This window comes from Chrysochloris asiatica, unplaced genomic scaffold, assembly GCF_000296735.1.
Source record: "Chrysochloris asiatica unplaced genomic scaffold, ChrAsi1.0 scaffold00262, whole genome shotgun sequence".
In the NCBI taxonomy this organism is placed as follows: Eukaryota; Metazoa; Chordata; class Mammalia; order Afrosoricida; family Chrysochloridae; genus Chrysochloris; species Chrysochloris asiatica.
This window is the reverse complement of record NW_006408780.1, coordinates 2706838-2726681: the sequence shown is the minus strand read 5'-3', so window position 1 is coordinate 2726681 and position 19844 is coordinate 2706838. Positions and strand designations below refer to the sequence as shown.

General features: G+C 55.7%; 1 protein-coding gene across 1 annotated transcript in view; it reads right to left on the bottom strand.

The window, feature by feature from the left end:
* Positions 1–19844, bottom strand: part of GAK (cyclin G associated kinase) — a 96666-nt gene that overhangs the window by 41030 nt on the left and 35792 nt on the right. Inside the window, exons 7-15 of the mRNA XM_006874137.1 lie at positions 17677–17766; positions 15930–16065; positions 15556–15668; positions 12003–12114; positions 7661–7784; positions 3493–3542; positions 2797–2945; positions 1052–1174; positions 164–297 (exon numbers count right to left, since the gene is read on the bottom strand). Of these exons, the coding sequence (XP_006874199.1) occupies positions 164–297; positions 1052–1174; positions 2797–2945; positions 3493–3542; positions 7661–7784; positions 12003–12114; positions 15556–15668; positions 15930–16065; positions 17677–17766 (1031 nt within the window). The remainder of the gene's footprint in view (positions 1–163; positions 298–1051; positions 1175–2796; positions 2946–3492; positions 3543–7660; positions 7785–12002; positions 12115–15555; positions 15669–15929; positions 16066–17676; positions 17767–19844) is intronic.

The window sequence follows — 19844 nt, the reverse complement described above, 5'->3', positions numbered from 1 at the left end:
GGGGCACGACACTGAATGCAGTCTGAGAGAAGTCTGGGGGAGCGACCATCTCCTCCACGTGCAGTGTGTCTACTACTCAGGCCTCTCACCTCTCCTGGGGCAGCTAAGGAGACTCACCCCCTGTGACCCTGTAGCCAGCATGGCGAGCAGCAGACATACGTACCTTTTGTGGGAGGGCCAGATGCCCGGCGGGCAGCGCTTCATGCTGAACATGTACACAGCGGCCTCGGCGGTGGCGAAGAGACGGCAGAAGCACAGGAAGGAGCAGACCAGCACGGCGGAGGCAGCTCGCCCATCCTACAGGAAGGGGCGTGGGCACAGCTGAGACAGGGGCAAGGTCCCCCCCGTGCCTCACTTTCCTGTCTTGTAGGGAAGGGGCCCAGCTGGGACAGCAGGAGGCCCCCACCGAGGCTCAACTGCCCGTCCTACAGGGAAGGGGCATGGGCACAGCTGGCCCAGGGAGCTAGGCCCCCACGGAGCCTCACCCTCCTGTCCTGTGGGTGTGACCCCAGCGGGCAGTAGTGATGGCTTCCTTGCTCCCTGAGGACCACTCTGTTTCTGGAACAGAGGTGGGAACCTGGCTGAGCATGGCCAGAGGCACAGCGCTCAGAACTCAACAGAGCAGCGCGACCCCTCCTGCACCCCAGACCCCAGAAACCCACCTGTGTACTACATGTGAATTGGGCCCAATGACTCGTCATCCATTCCAGGCACTAGCCTGGCCCTTTGACTAATCCAGAAGCCCCCCCTCCCCTAAACCCTGTCTGGAGTCCAGTGCTGCTCACAGCCTGGTCCGCAAGGCTATCACCACCTGAGGGTCTGTGGGCATTACGAACGTCTTCTCTGTCCACGTCACGGCAACAGCTTGTGACTAGTCTGACTTAACAGATGCTACATCGGTGCCACTGTAGGGACGGCGCTGGACTGGTAACTCAAAGGCTGGCAGTTCACACCCACCAGCTGCTCGCGGAACCCCTCACGTGTGTGCGAACTAACGCGGAAGCTCGCCCCATCAATAGAAGCGCGAAGCTCAGTGCCGGGCCCCACTCACCATGCAGTGCACCACACAGATGTTTTTCGGGTCCTGCTTGAGCCATGAATGCATGTTCCTGCACAGGTTGTAGAGACTGTGGAGGTTGGGTGCCCGCCTGGCAGCCCAGCCGCACTCAGATACCTGCCAAGAGAAGAGTCTGCTCAGTTGAGCTCGCCAGGCCCCCCCACCTATCCCTTTGAAAGCCAGGAAGGTGGGGTTTGGGCATCCTGGGCTCTGTTAACAGCCACAGCGCCTAGTCCCCTGGGTGGACACCACTTTGTGGGCTTACTGGTCTCGTTCGTGTACCTGGTCTCCACTTGCTGGCTTTTACCTACGCTTTCCTATTCTGGTTCCCAGCTTCTCTGCACTGTAAGTGTCCGCCCCAGAGTTATCACGGAGTTGGCAGAGAGAACATGGAGTCTGCCCTACCTATGTAAGTACTCTGCAATCTCAATACGCTGGGATCCGAGGGAGCCACCACTGACTTCCCTGTTGCACTAATTTGGGGGGTTCCTTTGCCTGTGGAAGCCATCAGTGCCTGACAGGTTTGTGGAGCTGCTGGCAAACCGCCTGGCAGCCCCGTCTTGGTGCACGGTGCTGTCTCCAAACCATGCCTGTCTCCCTGCTCGTCCTTCTGTGCCATCGGGATTTCTGCTTCAGAAAGCTGACATCTGACATTTCGGGGCTGTTCTTGGAATAACCCCCCTGCCCCAGGGAGCGTCTCCTGCGGCTTCCTAATCACACTTTCATATTCCAATTCTCCTTTAAAACCCTCCCTAGCTCCAGTTCTGAGAGCCACTCTGGCCAAGGGCTGGCTGTTTGCTAACCTGGCCTCAGGGCTGCGCCCACCTGCCTAGCACGCAGACAGAATGAGCCGTGTGGACAGGGTCCCTGGGCCTCAGCCCTGGCAGAGGCACAGATACCGCTGGCACTGATCTCTGAGAACTGAGCTCAAGGAGCAGAGCACCCACTTGGACAGGCCAGTGTGGCCAGGTCTCCAGCAGCCTTGTTACTGCTCCTAGAGACCGAGGCAAAAACATCCAAGTGCCCAAAGGCTGAGAATGACCACCCACCTCACCTAAACTACACCACCATGCCCAGGACCACCTGCCCAGAGGGTTTGGGGGGAGAGCAGTGGCAGTGGCTGCAGGGAGGACATGCAATGGCTGCTGCCTCAGACTCAGGACAGGAACACGGGGTCAGGGCGCTGTCCAGCAGTGGTTCCTCCCTGACATCCGGGCCACGGGCCACTCCCTGGCAACCATGCTTCTTCCTAGGATGACTTGGGCTCCACATGGCCTTGTCTTCCCGGGATAGGGCTCGGGCTGCATGCACAGGTCTGTCACAGCTGTCACCACAGAAGTCCCTTGCCACTCCAAATGCCACCCCTCACCCACCACGTTTGGGCTCTAACAACTGTGTCCTCATTAAACGTGCTGTGTGTCTGGGTTTGTGGTTTTCTCTGTGGTTTCTGGAGTCGGTGCTGTAGACTGGCTATGCTCATCCCTCTGTGGGACCCAGGGAATCACACCCTTTTCTAATCCCAACATGTATGAGATGAAGTGATCCCTTTACCTTGTGAGAGGTCTGCGTATACAGCTGGCCAGGGTGGGGGTCCTGGGACCACACACCCCTGCTCCTCCTCCTAGGAGCTGGCCCCAGGTCTGTGGGTTTCTCCCAGGCTCCCCATGAAGCCACAGCAACGGTCTCCATCCCGCCCACCCATCCTCCTATGCTGGGCCCCGGTCTGGTGCATCACACACCCTACTGTGGAACTTGGAGGCCCGGTATGTCCTGGTGGACAGGTTGTACACGGCATAGTGCCCTGGATGCTTGGAATCCAAGAACAGCCGCACATCTTCTATGTTGTTTCTGATTGCTGACTCCACGCCTTCGGCCGGGAAGGACATCACTGAAACAAGAGGACGGTCAGCTGCCGACCCTGAAGCTCAGCAGCTGCCTCACGGGCATCAAACTGGACAGCTTGCCGGCAGCCTGCTCCGCAGTCAGTAGGCAGGGGCGCAGAAAAGGAAGGAAGACACACCCACCCATGCCCTTTTATCGGGGGTTTCCCATGAAAAATCCCAGCTACGAGCCACCACATGGCACCTGTACTCTCAGAGTGCGATTCCTGGGAACACACTCCCTGGGCCTGACCCGCTTTCCCGGCACTAACTGACCCAGACACAGACTTGACCGTGGGCTGGCACTGTCCCCTTTGGGCCCTCCGCGTTCTGGGAAGGGTGGAACCAGCACAGCTGGGGCATTGCATCTCCCGATGGGAAGCCCACAGGACCCCCGGGTGCCCTCAGGACCCTGTGGTATCCCCAGGAACTCTAAGGAGCTCAGAAGGGTTTTGGGATGGGACTTGGCTCCAGCTAGGAGAAGCTGGGCCGCCGACCCTCAGCCACCCTGGAAGCCAGCAGTCTGGCGACACTTTCCCAGAGGAGGACACGTACCAGCAATCCTGGAGGTGATGTAGGACAAGTCCAGGTCTCCCTTTGCGTAGCTGAAACGACAAAGGCAAGCGGGAGCTCGTCCTCTGCTCCGTCTCAGAAGTTGAGCCGTGCAGGGCCCATGGAGCCACATCGCCACCAGGGATACGCATGGGCACAGGAGTACGAGGAGGGCCACTGTGGTGTGCGTGGAGCTGACGTCTCTAGCAGAGGCCAAGGAGAACCTACAGTACCCCGTCACCATGTCACCCCTGCTCCCCAAGGAAAAGTCAAAACACATCACCCAGAACAGAGAAGCTGCTGTCGACACTGCCCAGAGGGCCGTCTCCAAGCGGCTCTCCCAAACCCAGGACATGCACGTCACTGACAAGAGCCCTAACCCTAACCCCAGGCCTGCCTGTGGACGGGTGACCAAGGCCCACCACCTGGAGACTGGACTGAGCTCTACAGCGGGGGCACCGCAGGTCGGGGATAGTGCTCTGCTCCTGTGTGGAGGGCGCAGGACCAAGCCGCTGCCAGGGGTCAGCAGAGAGAACATGGGCACCAAACCTCAGCAGGAAGAAGGGCGGGGATGCCTCTTCTCCCTCACTTGTTGGTGTTTGAGGGCGTATCCCTGAAACATCTGTCCCTACAGCCGTCACACCTGCTGACGCTCAGTTCACCCCTCAGCGGTCTCTGATGGCTTTGTCATCAAGGCGACTCCCATGCACTCGAGGTCTGGGTGCTGCACAGTGAGGACAGCACTCACAGACTGTTCCTGCGGGTTCCGCTCAGCACACAGCGGTCTATGAAAACCTGCATCCCGGGGGCTGCCACCTGCAAGGTCGGTGGTTCAAAACCACCAGCTGCGCCACAGGAGAGAGAAGAGGCTGTCTGTTCCCATAAAGGCTTACGCTCTCAGAAACCCCACAGAGGACACAATGAGTCAGAATCAATTTGGCAGCAGGATGCTGTTCCGTTTTGCTTTTTGGGGGAGGCACGACTAAGGAGTCCTGATGGCTCAGTGGATTAAGTGCTGGGTTGCTACCAAAAGGGTGTTATAGTTCCGAGTCACCGGCCGCTCTGAGGGAGAAAAATGAGGCGATCAGTGCTGGTGACAAGTGAGTCTCAGAAGGCCAACACTGGGTCACTCGGCGTTGAAATCGACTCGCTGCCTGTGGGTCTGGTGAGGAGAATCACAACTCCCTGGGGCGGGGAATCGTGTGTGGCTGTAACTCCGGTGGGACTCCCGGGGAGAGCTTTCTGAAAACCTGTGCCTGGCTTCCCTGTGCCGGCCCTGCTCCAGCCTCACCAGGCCAACCCACAGCAGTAAGCACGCCTGCCACCGAGGCCCGCCGACCTACATCCCACCTGCTGGATGCTGCCAATCTCAATCCTTCCTGACCTTTGTCCTCTCCTCTGCCATTGATGCCAACACCACCCCCATCACCAAGTCTGAGTGCAGGGAGACATCCCTGAGACTCTCTGTCCTCTGGAAACAGCTCAGTGCGGTCACTGTCAAGTTGATTCCGACGTAAGAGCCCTGCCGGACAGAGGAGAGTATCTTTCTTCTGCAGAGTGGCTGGTGGGTTTGAACAGCTGAAGGCTTAACCTATGGTACCACCAGGGCACCACAGTCGGGCAGGAAACCCAGTGGGCACTGAGGTAGGGGCAGCAGTGAAGACGGGGGCCATCTTCAGACAGAGGGCGGTCTTGATGGTGTACCTTGTGTACCCTGCTGTCTCTGGGGCTGTGACCACGTGGTCACTCCTGAGTTCCGAGCCCTTGGTGTGGCACTCCTGCAGGAGCTACTGCCCCTGAACTGGACAGTTCATGCCAAGTCTAGACATGACGTCCTTAAAGATACATCACCAGAAGGGGCGGGACACTGAACAGGAAAGTCCATGTAAGTCAGGTGTGAAATCCATACAGATACGTCACCAGAAGGGGCGGGACACTGAACAGGACAATCCATGTTAAGTCAGGTGTGAAATCCACACAGATATGTCACCCGAAGGGGCGGGACACTGAACAGGAAGCTGACCTCGATTACTTTTGTTTGCTTTCCTTCCACCGAAAACAGCGTGCTCCTGGTGTGGCTCCTCAGGACAGGAGGGCCAGCAAACCAAGCAATGAAACATCAGCCACTGCAGCTAGGGGCTGGGGGATCCCAAGCGACTGCAGTCCCACAACCTGGCTCAAGGGGGCGCAGCATGCAGTTTGCTCTGTGGGACTCAGCCTTCCGTCCACAAGTCTGCTCGGTACCGACAGAGAAAGTGGAGATCAAACCAGCCGAACTCCGCCAAGCCAGCGGACAGCATAATGCGCACGCACACACCACACCACACCACGCCAGAACACATGCGGTTACCTGGTGCTGTGGGCAGGCGGGGGCCCAAAAGGACGACCATTGCACAAAAGAAAACACAGTGAGAATGAGGCCCCAAAGTTCCAAAGTACATCTGCAACAAACACAGCTCACTGTAGAGGGCCACACTGTCACACCAATGGCTACGCCACTCCGTCAGAGGACAGCTCAGGACTCAAAACTGGGAGACCCCAATGAGAGCAGTACATCCTGGATTCCCCTCCACCTGCTGGCTAAGGATTTCCTGAATTAACCCCAAATGCTCCCAGCAGAACCGCGCTGCACTGCCCTCTCCGAACAGCAAGTCCTTCAGTCAGCACACTGTCATGCCGGCACACCAGCTCATACTGGCTACATGGGCACAGACAACACACACCAGCTCACGCATCAGATCACATACACCAGATCCCATGGGCACACGCTGGTTCGCACTGGATCCCACAGGCACAGGTTTGCTCACACCGGATCCCAGGCACAGATGACACACACCAGATCACATACACCAGATTCCACGGGCACACGCTGGTTCGCACTGGATCCCACAGGCACAGGTTTGCTCACACCGGATCCCAGGCACAGATGACACACACCAGATCACATACACATACACCAGATCCCACGGGCACACACTGGTAAACACTGGATCCCAGGCACAGGTGACACACGCTAGATCACGCACCAGATCACATACACCAGATCCCATGGGCACACGCTGGTTCACACTGGATCCCACAGGCACAGAGTTGCTCACACTAGATCCCACTGACACCTGTTCGCTCTAGTGTCTCACACCACTTCTTTCGGGCGTACCCTGAGCTTAGAATCTGCATTCCCAGCTGAGTCACTGAATCAGAATCTGTGTTAACAAGACCCCCGGGTGACGTTTGTGTGGGCGTGAGGTGAAATGCAGCAGGGTGTTGAGTGGATCTGCGTTAACAAGATCCCCAGGTGACTCTCGTGTGGGCGTGAGGTGAAATGCAGCAGGGTGTTGAGTAGAATAGACCATGTCACCCAGTCTACACTGTTCCCACAGGGATACCCTGCGCTGGGTCACACTGGCTCAGCAGAGACAAGAACATTTCAGAGTCTGAGAGCACATGATCCTGAAATCACTGTGAAAGTTAGGACTCAGAACCCGAGTCCCTGAGCTACACCCAAATTGGTGCACCACAGTAATGGACACAGATAAGTCCAAACTAACCCAGGACAGGGGCCACACTGGACGGTCTGGAAGGGGCGCTGGAGACGGGACAGGTGACCATGGATGAGGCAGGGTGCTGAGCACAACACAGAGACACAGCATGTGCCCCACGTGGCACAACTGAGAGACCCCACTGCAGTGTGCTGTCACAAGACGCCACACAGCGAGACCAGCAGAAGAGTGCGGCCGATGCTCCTGACACACCATGAAGGCTGTGGTCGACCAGAAGGTCACCCCTTGGACTTGCCAGCACACTTGGGGTGCACGTCTCCTCTTGGGGAAGCAGGTGACACTGCCCTATAACTCAGTAGACCTTCACTGCTTTTAGACAAGCATCTCTGGCAGGGCAGTGGAGAAGAGACCCTACATGCTGGAGTCGGCTCTGGTCCCATGAAATCTGGGTGCAGAGCTGCAGCAGGCCCCGCACCCACAGTGCAGCCACCTGTGCGTGCACATGGAAAGGGAGACGGGCTGGTGCTGTGCCTTCATGCCACCGCAGCCAGAACCGTGGACTCAGCTAAGGTGGGAGGGTTGGGTCAGGATTCGCGACATGAAAATGCCTTGTGCTGACGCCTCATTTGGGGTTTCGGGGTGTCTACCCCTGGTCCCCATGGCACACTTACTTAGCGACAGACTGAATGACCTTGGAGGAGGTGTCTTTGAGGTTAGTGAAGAGACGTTCCGTTCCTCCTCTAAGGATGTCAAAGAATCCACTGTAAGACTGGTCATATTCCGCCACCGTCAGACCTGGAAGCAAAGAACAAGGCACAGACGATCAGTGGGGGCACACCTAACCTCCCGAGCAGCAGGTGGGGCAGACCAGGCCCAGACACCTGCCAGCTACACATCACCATGCCCTAGACCAAGGGACAGAGCCATGGCCTCAGAGCACAAATTCCAGCAAATCCTGATGTCTGAGCCCATGCTCAGGGACAACAGTCTAAGGAGGTTGCCCGCCCCCAGAAAGCCCTAGGCTACAACTGTTGCTGTGGATGTGGGCAGAGGCCGCTGGAACCGTCCCCGAGTGGAGGGACGCAGGCAGAGCCACAGGGAGACACTGAGGCCCAATCATATCCCACAGGCCTGCAGCAATAGGGGGTAGGGTTGGGGGGCGGTAGGTCTGGCTGATCTCCGGGGCACACCACGAGGCACCAGCGTCACCATGCCTGGCTGGCCCAGGCCCCGGCAGGTCTGACGGCTGTCCTGACCACCGTCTCAGTCCTTCTGAGGAGGGAGGGCAGGAGAAGGGCGGGGCCTGGTCAATGCCAACACAATCTAGGCGTGGGGAGGCCACCCAGCAGATGTGGGCCCAGCCCCGCAGTCGAGGCCCGAGGATGGCGTCAGTGCCAAGCTGGGCATCTGTGGCGGCTGAACCAGAACACAGATACAAAGAGCTGGTCCACAGGGTGCCCTCTAGAACAAGGCACCCGGGGGAGAAGGCCTTAAAGAAGGCTGCGGTGGTACAGAGGTGATAAATAAAGAGAAAAACCAACACACATCTCAAGTTTGTTTGAGATGAGGCTGCCGGCAGGCGACAGGCAGGCCAACTCCGGGGCCCACAAAGCTCCAGCTCAGGGACCCTGGAGCAGATGGTGTCCAGCAGGTGGCCATCTCAGCAAGTTCAGAATAAAGACTCTACACGCAAGAACAGCTCATTTCCAAACTTTCTTTTATGTTTTGTTGTTCTCAACTTCAAAGTTCTTAGAAAACATCTGCTGATTTGACCTCAGCTTAAGGAGGGGGCTTGCACCTTACCCTAAGTCATACTGAGGTGAGGAGCGAGCAGCCACCTGAGGTGCAGCTGTTGGGCTTGCCTCCTCATCCAGAGGAGAAGAGAGTGGAAAGCATGTCTATTAAAAGGCAAATGGGTCACACGAGCCTCAATTTCCATGACCCTGAGACCAAAAGAACTAGGCCAGGGGTCGGGTACATCCGGCCCACAAAATCATTTGGTCTATCTAGCCTTACCAAGGCACCGCAGTGTTAGCCGTCCAAATATGCTGTCGTTAAGTGCTGTCGAGTTGCTTCCGACTCACAGTGACCCCTGAATGGGGTTTACAAGGGGCGGCTGGTGAATGTAAACTGCCAACCTGTGGTTCAAATAGATCTTGTGGTCCAGTGGTCTATAACTCCTACAGCGGCACACCAGGACCAGGACCAGGCTAATTTTTAACTTGATTATCTTTTCTATGGCCCGCGACTGATGTTATAAATATCCAAACGGCCCTTAGCAGAAAAAAAGCTTCCCCACCCCTGGTAGCGTAGTGGTTATGAATCAGGCTGCTAACCTCAAGGTCGGCAGTTCGAAACTACCAGCCGCTCCGCGGGAGAAAGATGAGGCTTCCTACTCCCGTAAAGATTTACAGCCTCGGAAACCCTGTACAGGGTCGCTATGGGTCGTACCCGACTCCACGGTGCTTAACAACAACCCGTAAACTAGATGATGCTCTACTGACTGTTCTAAAAGGAATCACATTAGAAGGCCCTGGATAGTGTGGGAGAAAAACACAGAACAAAATTCAAAAGGACACCAACAAAAATTACCGAGCTTACTGGTTTGGAAATGAGCTCAACCCCGAGGCTTAATTTTCGGTTGAACAGACAGCTCAGTAAGGGGGAAAATCACACCCCACAGAACAATCAGCTGTTTGAGATCAACTGACAGATTTAGAAGGAACAGAAACAGAAACACGGCAAGGAAGTGTCATAAGTGACGTCACACTGTGGGGCTGCAATCAATGACACGAAATCAAACTCTGTGAGCCGCTGGATGGAAAGCTCATCTGTTCTGTAAACTTTCATCCAATTCGCAATTGAAAAAAAAAAAAAAGTGAGTTTCCTCACAATCAGGGAGTGCTGCAGGTGCTGGCCGATCCAGGAGGGGTGAGAACCCCAATCTCTTCCCAGGAAAAGAGGACCACTCCAGCCCTCCAGAGCACCCCAAAGGCACCCTTCTGGTGGCCCTGCCTCCAGGGGCCATTCCACCTCTGACCTCAAACCCAGTGCACCTGGGCTGCCTTTCCAAGTCACTCCCAGCTTCCCACATCTCGTGGCCACATAAGATTCATTATCACAAAGGAAACAGTTTTCCTTCCAAACAGTTAACAGGAGAGAAGAGGCACTCTCCATGGTGCTCTGCCCTGCTCAGCCCACATAAAGGGAGGACGACTTCACCAAGTCTGTAGGCGTCTTCACGCTGACTGGGCTACATCTTCCCAGAAGCCTCTCCAAAGACCCCGGCCTCCCCAGCCCACTCTGGCCTGCCTTCACCTGGCACCGGCACACGCCAGCCCACCTGTGTCCATGTACTGTTGGAAGTGTGCCCACCGGACTGCTGGCCCCAGTGGGCCCAGAAGGAGCCCCTCAGAGCAGTCCCTTGGCCTGACACATCCAGCGGGTCAGGCATCAAGCAGCTCCCGGCCCCACACTGTGGCTGTCAGGAAGGACAGCTGAGGGGTCGGAACTCAGCCGTTGGCATGTCTGCTGAGGCTATCCACACCAACTGGACTCAAGAAGGAGGCAGGGGCACCAGGGGCCCTCGAGTGGGACCTGAGAAGCCAAGTCTGAGGGAGAGTCCAGAGGAGCACACCCACTGACCGGGGAACATGCATGCCGGAGTCCTACCCACATTCCCAGGTCCACTGGCTCACGGCTCTCTGGAACCTTCTAAGTGCCTCCTAGCACCTGTCCCCAAAAGACAGGGCTCCAGGACACAGCGGCACCAGGGTCTCAGGACGCCCAGGGAGCAGGTATACAACAGGAGCCAGACACACCCCAGGTGAAGCGGAACGCTAACATCACTCATCTAGACCTGACCCACGAGACCCACAGGCTTCCAACTAGTTCCAGAATCTGACATTTCTCCTGCCTCCTGGGTGCCTCCTGTCCGAGCCACTAACAAGTCTTCTTAGGACTGCTCCCAGTCCCACCTGGGCCCCCGTGCTGTCTTCTCCCTGAGGGGCCGACGACCAGCTCCTCTAAGACCCCATACGACTCCCATACTTCACCTGCAGTTCCCTCTACCCACTGACCCTCTGGCCGCTTTGGGTCCCCCACAGCAGCCTCCAAAACCAGGCACACTCACACCATGAGCCTGTGCAGGGTCACCCCTTCTGTTCCACCGGGACTTCACTCAAACCACCTCCTTCCACCAGACCGCCTGGTCCCACCTCCTGGCACCCCAATTCCCATCACACTGGCATTGTCTTCCCTTACAACACCTGGCATCTTGGAACACACGAGGTGATTCGTCCACTTATCACCTCGCTTACTCCATGTGGGCAGCAAATGATTGGCATTCCAGGGGAGAGGATCTACGCCCGGTGAGTCTCTGTCCTGCTGAGGGCTCTGGCCACACAAGGCAGTCCATTGCTAATGATGTGAGGGCCTTGGGCCACATGGCATCAGCTCAACCTCGGGGGCTGGAGATGAAGGTCCGCCACACGGGTACACTGTGCCTGGACACCAGGGCTTGGTGAGCTTGCCCTGGTTGGCATGACTCGGTATGTGATGTCACACACTGCTGCTGGGAGAAGGAAGCACACCGGGAACTCACATCTGGCTCTCCTGGGCTCCACCCGAGGCGCCTCTCTCCCTGATGCTGACATCTATCTGCCACTCTGGGTGATGACAAAATACCCCCGAGTGTGTCACGGCTACACTGAGTCCCGGGAGTCCTAGTGAACTCCTGGACCGTCATGACGGTGGTCTTGGGGACCCTGGACACGCGCACTCTCTCTCCCACTGGGTCATAATCTCACCAGCACAGGGAATGTAGTCTCTGCTCCCCAAGCCTCCAAGGGCCATGTGCTTGGAAGAGACTTGGTAAGCACAGGCCTGGTTCCTAGTCATGAGAAAAAGGGGGTGGAGCTAAGACTGGGAGTTGTCCACAAGGGTGAAGACAGCTCTTCTGGGGTTCTGGGGGTGGGGAGCTACTCTCAAAGAGACCCCTGCGTAGACACTGACCTCCACTGTACCCGCTGCTCGAGGGGCCTGTGGACCGGGCCCCCGGACCCCCAGAAGGGGGAGGCCCTCGGGGCTGGGCAGTGTTTCCGAAGCCTCCGTTCTGCTCCAGGAGCTGCAAAGATTCCAAACGCAGGGAGTCAGCCCTTGACATGAACCGCACGAGCCTCCGTACTACGTCTACCTGCTATGAGCCACTCCCCAGGCAGCCATGCCCGCCACAGTCCAACTCAGGCAAGCTGGGCCTGACAGTTCACCCAGCCTCCTCCCGATCCCCAACTTCTCATCAAATCCAAGGAGTTCCCCAAGAGTCTCGGAAGTCCACTGGAGCCCAAGGGCAGGTCTGAGTTAACAGATGAAACCTCCAGTTCAGGATGACACACTTCTGATACACTAAGGCCCTGGATGGTAGCGTGTGGGTGAATACGTCCTGAGGAGCGAGCAGCCAGCCTCAAGGTGATGGGGCCCTTGGGAGATGAAGGGGGCCAGACTCCGCAGAATGTCGAGGCTGTGCATAGACTTTGGTTTTTCTTCTGAAGCGAGCTGGAGAACCATCAGAGGATTTCAGTGGAGAAAACCCAAGCTGGTTTGAGGTTTTCCAATCGGACAACAATCTGCCTTGGCAGGAGATGCAGGCAGCCAGTCAGGCAAGATGGCAGCACTTAGACCCGAATGTTGGCAGATCCGGGGCCTTCAGCTTGCTTCCTAAAGGTGAATGAAGCAGCCAGAGTGCGGGCAGATTAGACACAAAAGTGGAAAGATGATGCCGCCAAGGTTCAGGGTCCGAGCAACCAAAAGAACAGAGTGGTTATATTCCAAATAGATGGGAAAGTCTGAAAGAGGTCCGCTTGGCAGGAAGCTTCAGGAGCTGGGTTAGGAGATGACAATGGAGACCGACGTCTCTGCCGCCCATGCAAACAGAACTGCCACCAGGTTGCTGGCTGTGCAAGTCAGGGTCGTGGCGAGCAGCTGGACACCGATGTAGGCTGGGAGTTGTCACATAGACACAGCATTGAATGCATCAGACAGAGAGCATAGGTGGACGAGTGGGGCCCAGGATAGCCCAGAGGGATGAGGAAATTGAGGAGGCAAGGAAGCAACTATGGTGAAGGGTCCAGGAGGCCAGGGGAAATGTGGGGAGACCCGGGGCCTGGACAGCAGCACAGAAAACCAAGCAACTTGGCCAGGAGCGACTCCAGCAGAGCGGCAGGACACAAGACTGGCTGGTGTGGTTTCAAGAGAGAATGGGAGGAGGGGGCGGAGCAAAGACAGACGACTCACAGTGCGTGGCTGTGAAGAGAGACAGAAACGGGGCCTTAGCTCACGGCACACAGGGCTCAAGTGACAGGCTGGTGGTTTGCTGTTTCATTGCCTTTTTGTAAAGTACGGGAGACATTTTACCATGATGTTTAGACGCTGAGGGGGAAAAGCAGCAGTGACGCAAACACTGGCAATGTGGAAGAAAGAGGAGAAGCATGTCTGTGGGTTGGGCCAAAGGGACCCCTCTAGCCCATCCCCGGAGGAGCTGGGCATGGGCAGTACTGGGAAGGCGGCACGGAAGGAGCACACCAGCTGGTGGATACTGGTGGAGCAGGAGCACTCCTCACTGCTTCTGCTCCCTTGTCTAGCAGGAAGTGAGATGTCTGCTCTAACAGGAAGTAAGAGGTTTCCTTGTCACAGGAGCGGAAGGTGTCTCCTTGTCCAACAGGAAGTGAGGTATCAACTTCTTAGTAAGAGGTTTCCTTGTCAAACAGGAGGGGAGGGCTCCTTGTTCAACAGGAAGTGAGGTGTCGCCTTGTCCAACAGAAGGTGAAGTGTCTTTACATCAAAGGTAAAGTATCTCTTCATCAAACAGGAAGTGAGGTGTCTCCTTCTCAAGCAGGAACAGAAAGGGAGGTGTTTCCACGTCACACAAAAGTTAAGGAACTCTTTGTCAAACAGAAAGTGAAAGGTTTTCTTTATAAAACGGAAGTGAAGAGCTTCCTTGTCAAACAGGAAGAGATTTTCTGGTTAAACAGGAAGTGAGGGGTCTTCTTGTCCAACAGAAACTGTGGTGTCTTCACAGCACACAAAGGTAATGCATTCTCTATTTCAAATGGAATCTGAGGGGCCTCCTTGTCCAACAAGCACTAAGGGGTCTCCATGTCCAACAGAGGGTGAAGTGTCTCTAGGTCAAAGGTGAAGTACTTCCTTTACAAATAGGAAAAAAAAGAAAAAAGCGTTTCCTTTAAAAATAGGAAGTGAGGTGTTTCCCAGTCAAATAGGAATTGAGGTATCTTCTTGTCAAGTAAGAAACGAGGGGTTTCCTTGTCAAACAGAGGGTATTTCCTGGTCAAACCGGAAGTGAGGATGTCAGCAGAAAGAGCCATGATCCTCTTTCTGTTGAAGCCACTGCTGCCCAGGTCATACCTTCCATCTTCCCTTGCAGCAAGGCGGCTATCTCTGTTTTGGATAAAGAGGCCTGAGTAGAGTGTGGCAGGGTGGCAATGGGACTCCACCCCCCACTCCAGTCACCTCTGTGCAGCTCCCTCCACTCCCTGGGCCCTGGCCTTCAGATCCCAGAAGTCTGGAATCAAGGTGGTAACAGGGCCATGCTTCTTCCAAGGGCTCTGGGAGACTCTTTCCTTGCTTCTTATAGCCCCTGGTGGCCCTAGTGTCTCACGGCATACGGCTGCATCACTCCAATCTCTGCCTGTCTTTGCATGGCCTCCTCCTCCTCTGTGGTCTTGAAACTCCCTATACCTCTCTCTTAGCAGAATAGACGGGACTGTATTTGGGGTCCACCTGTGTAAGCCAGGATACAGTTCTCTTTTCAAACTCCTTAACCTTATCCCATCTTTTGCTGCTTGGAATGATAATCGTCCTTTTGTGTCACAAGCAGATCTTCACAGATTCCAGGGGTTAGGGTATAGCCACATCTTTGGCGTCGCCCCCTTCAGGCCATGACAGGAAGCAACTGTGAAAACACCATGCTTAGCACCCTCTCTCCCAGGATGCTTTTTCCTTCGCTTCACATCAGTCATCACTGAGCGACACATCACACGCCTGCCCGTCTCCTCACCCAGAACAGAAGCCCCTCGAAGGCAGGGCTTTGTTAGTGCCTGTTCTCAGTCCTTCAGATTCCAAGAGTGGGCACACGGCAGAATGTGTTGATGGAGAAATGCTGGGCTCATCCATAATGAAATTCTCAGCAGTCCCACATAGGTAGTGTGAACTGCAGTCCCCAAACCCATGTCATCGGTGACAGAGTTCTCCCTTATTTTTAAAAACAAACCTCTCCACCCCTGGGACCCTACACAGGTGGCGTGCTTCTGTGGTAATCCAAGCCCCCTTCAAGGTGGGCCTGAAGACCTGGCCTGTGGTGACGCTCCTGGCTCCAGCCCATCCCTCCACTACGGTTGGGAGTTTCCCTCACACAGGGGTGTGTGAGAACTCTGGAGCTGACCGGGCGTCTCTTAGCGCTTTGTCCACACTACCTGATTACATGCAACACCTCGCGGATTCAGACACCCTCTACAACCGCATCCTGTGGCCTTGGACGGACCTGCCCCCTTACCTCTGTGATGGGCGATTTAGGGTTCACATTTCTGGCAGCAGCAATTTCCTGGAGCTGGTTGACCAGCTCTGTAATGGACAGCCGCTCCTCTGGGTCAACCTTCAGCATGGAACCTGAAACAGAGGTGCGGCACACTGCATGAAACCATAGGGCGTCGCCTACTTCCTCAGAGGTCACAGGCTCTCAGAGACCACTGGTTTTCAGCACATCACACTGGGGAATGGAGCGGTGTTAAACAACTGTGAATCTGAACAGAATGATCACCATTTCAGGCTACCGTCAACACACTGAAGGGCCCCGACGCAGGACTCCACAATGGGAGCCACCCTCTCCTGAGAGGACCCCCTGCTTCCCTCTCACAGCAGGACACTTACGGATGAGGTCGTGAAAGACAGTGTACCGAGTGTCATTCTGAGGAATGGTGTATTTCCCATTAACGATCCGAAGCTTTGCTCCATCTTCAAATGGATGCTGCCGGAAGCATAGCAGGTACAAGATGCAGCCCAGGGCCTGGGGGGGGGGAGGGACACAGGTGAGTGCCTGGGGTTCATGGGGGATTGGATCCAGACTGAATGCCCAGGGAGGAGACACAGGTGAGCACCTGGGGTCTGTCGGGGAAGAGGACCTAGGCTGAGTGCCCAAAGGTTTACAGAAGACAAGGATCTGGACTGAATGCCCTGTGGGAATAAGGACCTAGGCTGAGCGCCCGGGGTGTCTACCGGGGACAAGGACACAGACCAAATGCCCAGGGCCTGTGGACTGAGAACCCACGTGAGCACCCAGGGCCTGTGGAGATGAGGACCCAAGGGAGCGTCCAGGGTCTGTAGGGATGAAGACTCAGGTGAGCATCAAGTGCCTACAGGGACCAGGAACAGACTGAGTACCCTGGACACAGAGGAGCCAGTTGGGTGGTCCTGTCCCAGAGATCCTTCTAGAGGAAGAAGGTTCCCAAGGCACTGGTCTTGTGCTTGGTTTTACGGCTGAGTTTCAGAGCTTAATTAAGGAACCTCAAACCAGGGAGTTGACCGCTGTCATTTCAGCTGACCCTCTATGAGAACCAGCCTCTCCACCCCAGGCCGACTGAAGCAGAATCTACATTTTAATGAGATCCCCAAGTGAGTCTCAAGTGCGTTTTTTTTTTTGGCCAAAGACTTATGGAATACATATTTATGACGGTTAAACTCTGCAGTGAGGGCAACGGGAAGATGTTAACAGAGCACTGAACAACGGTCTTGTCCACAAGCACGCTGTACATGTGTGTTTCAGGGAATCTGTCCAAACTGCCAAAAACCCAATCTCAAGTTACCCAAGCCCGCACAGATGCCTGGCTTTTGCCTGAGACTCCTGGGAGGTGATCTATACACCTGTCTGAGAAGAGTCTCTTTTCTGAGGGGCCGTGCGCTATACTCAGTTTGCCGTACACTGGGGACCTTCGGTCAGGTGGCATCAGCCCAACCTCTGGGGGGTGGGAGGCTGGAGATGAAGATCAGTCATGTGGGGTCAGCCATGTCTACGTGACCAACCCCGTCAGAGTGTGTGAGAGCTTCCAAGGTTGGCGAGACTGCAGGGAGTCAGTGCCGCCCACCACCGCACAGGGAGAGGACGATTCGGGACTCTCGGGACTCTGCTCCCCCGGCATGGTGCTTCCTGGGGCTGATTCCCACTCACATCCTTTCACTGTGTTAAACCGTAGCCAGAAGTCTAAAGGCTTCCAGAGAGTTCTGAGTCCTTCTCGTGACTCAGCAAACCCCAGGGTAATCCTGACCTTGTGAATGGTATCAGATGTGAGCAATCTCAGCGACTCCCAAATTCTATAGTGGGTGTCAGAAGTGGAGGTGGTTTTAGGGGCCCTTCCTGCCAACATTACACGAACTACAGGTGGGCTCCACTGGTGCACGTCAGGATTAATAAACAGCGCTGACTTGGGGTTCAGGCACAGATCTAACAGTCTGATACACTTCAGTGTAATCCACAGGAGCCCAGGGCCAGCGGGCGGCTGTCCATGTCATTGTTGTCCCTGGTTTTACGGGACAGACGAGGGCACCAGAAATCTCTGTGTGGGTCGGGAAAGAGTCCGTGCGTGCGAGCGCCCAGACCGGCACCAACCAGCACCATACATACCCAGATATCCTGCTTCTCACTGATCGGGAAGTTGGAGTATAAGTCCACGATCTCTGGCGTCCTGTACATGGGAGTCGTGTTCCTTGTGATCTGAGGGAAAAAGGCCAACATTTCAGGGGAAGAATCAAGTACAGAGCCACCACGGTGGTCTCCTCCACAGCAGCTCCCCACAGTGGACAGCAGGGGCAGGCAGTCACACCCTGCTGTCCAGTCAGGGACATCTGTTCCCATGCGGGTTCCAGAAAGATCCCTCCTCACACCGCCACCTAGTGTCGGGTTCAAGCCCACCTGTCATAGTCTGAGGTGTGTGAGTACCTGAGGCTCCAAAATGTCTGACTGCACCAACTTTTAACAAAACGGCCCAAAACTAACCAAAGCAGTCACCGACTGTGCGTGCCACGTTGTGTGTTCAGGAGCAGGAGCAGGAGCAGGAGGTGTCTCCTCAGTGTGAGACACAAGCGCCAGGAGCGCTGCACAGAGGCCAGTCTCTAAGCAAGGAGATCCCTGAGATCCCTGGTGGCACAAGCTGCTAAGTGTGTAGTCACTTGTGGTTCAAGCCTACCCAGAGGCACCTTTGGAGGAAGGGCTATGAGCTACTTGTGACAACTCAGCTGTGGAAACCCCATGGCACACAGTTCTACCCTGCCACACACGGGGCTGCCCTGCTGGGAGTCTAGTCGGCGGTACGTAGTGGTCAGTGTTTGAAGGACGTGCTACCCAAATAATTCCTGCAGGGAGTTCTGACTAGAGACCGAAGGGGCCCAAACCTCCCCAGGTAGTTTAGGTGCTGTTGTCCACATGCTGGCTGAGGATGGGAAGCCGGCCCAGTGCTCTGGAGAACCACCTGGCAGGATGGATCCCACTTGCTCAGGGACAGGGCCCCTTGGAGTTGACACTTCACCAGAGGTGAGCACCCGAGATGTGGCCACGGCACTCAGACAGCTCGGAGCATCCTAAGTGCCCCTCAGCCACAGAACCACAGATATGAGAATAGAACAGACCTCTGCTCCCCGCCCCTCACACACACAAACACACACACACGAGCCAGACCCAGGAGACTCCGTAATGGGTTCCCTCTGCACACTCAGCAACACACAGCACAGCTGGGGCACAGGGGAGGGTAGGAGCAACAGGCCCCTCTTCCAGTCTGTGGTTCTCCCACCAAACAGCTTTTCCCTGATGGCTCTGAGTGTGTATGTGGGGGGGGGGAAGGTGATGCTGACAGGATGATACGGTTCCGTTTTGAGGGATTATTAACACAGATCATTCTGACAGTACAGACAGAAATCACTGCCATCCTGCAGGGAATAAAATGAGCCGTATTTGTGATTTGAGTAGGCTGTGCTCTGCTTTACTGGACTGGCCAAGCTCGCCTCCGTCCGACCTCCAGTATTGAAACGTGAGTCGGCAGCCTGTCCTGACTCGCCAGCTTCTGGTGCCTGGTGGGCCAACAGCCCGATTCTGCGTGAGTGAGGAGAATCCTCCACCCTACATCTGAACTGTGGATTTGGGACTGCCCACCTCCACTACTGTGAGTCATTTCCTCTGTGCAACTTGGCACTGAACTGCAGAACCAGGGGACGTCGGGGAGAACACTGAGGGGAGGAGCATACAGTGGCATAGACTTTAAGGTCTGGTAAAGTGGAGGGTCGGAGAAAAAGAGGCAGACCCCCAGCAAGAAGGACTGGTAGGTACAGGGAAGCAGCAATGAGTACCGCGATGAGGTTGGCACAGGAGCAGCAGTGTCTCCTGTTGTACCCAGGATCGCTATAAGTCAGTATTGACTAGATGGCACCTGACAACAACAATCAAATTTCAAAAAGCCAGACATTTTGGGATGCCTCTAACCTTCACCTCATAGACCAGCCTCGTGCTGATCCTTCTATAGGAAATGGTATTTGCGAGGGGCAGGCGAGGCTCCGGACCGGGTGGTGGAGGCACAAGTTAAGATTCCCACACTGCTCTGCACGCTCACTGTGCTTCCAGGGAAAATTTCATTTTACATAAACTTTATACATAGATCTGAGCCTTTGACCCAGCAATCGCACTCCAGAGACACCCAGAAGACACGTTCCCACCAGTGTAGACGGCCCTGATCCAAGGACTCCTGAGCTGATATACACAGTCCTCCTCCAATGAAGCCCTAAACCAGTATAGACAGCCCTCCT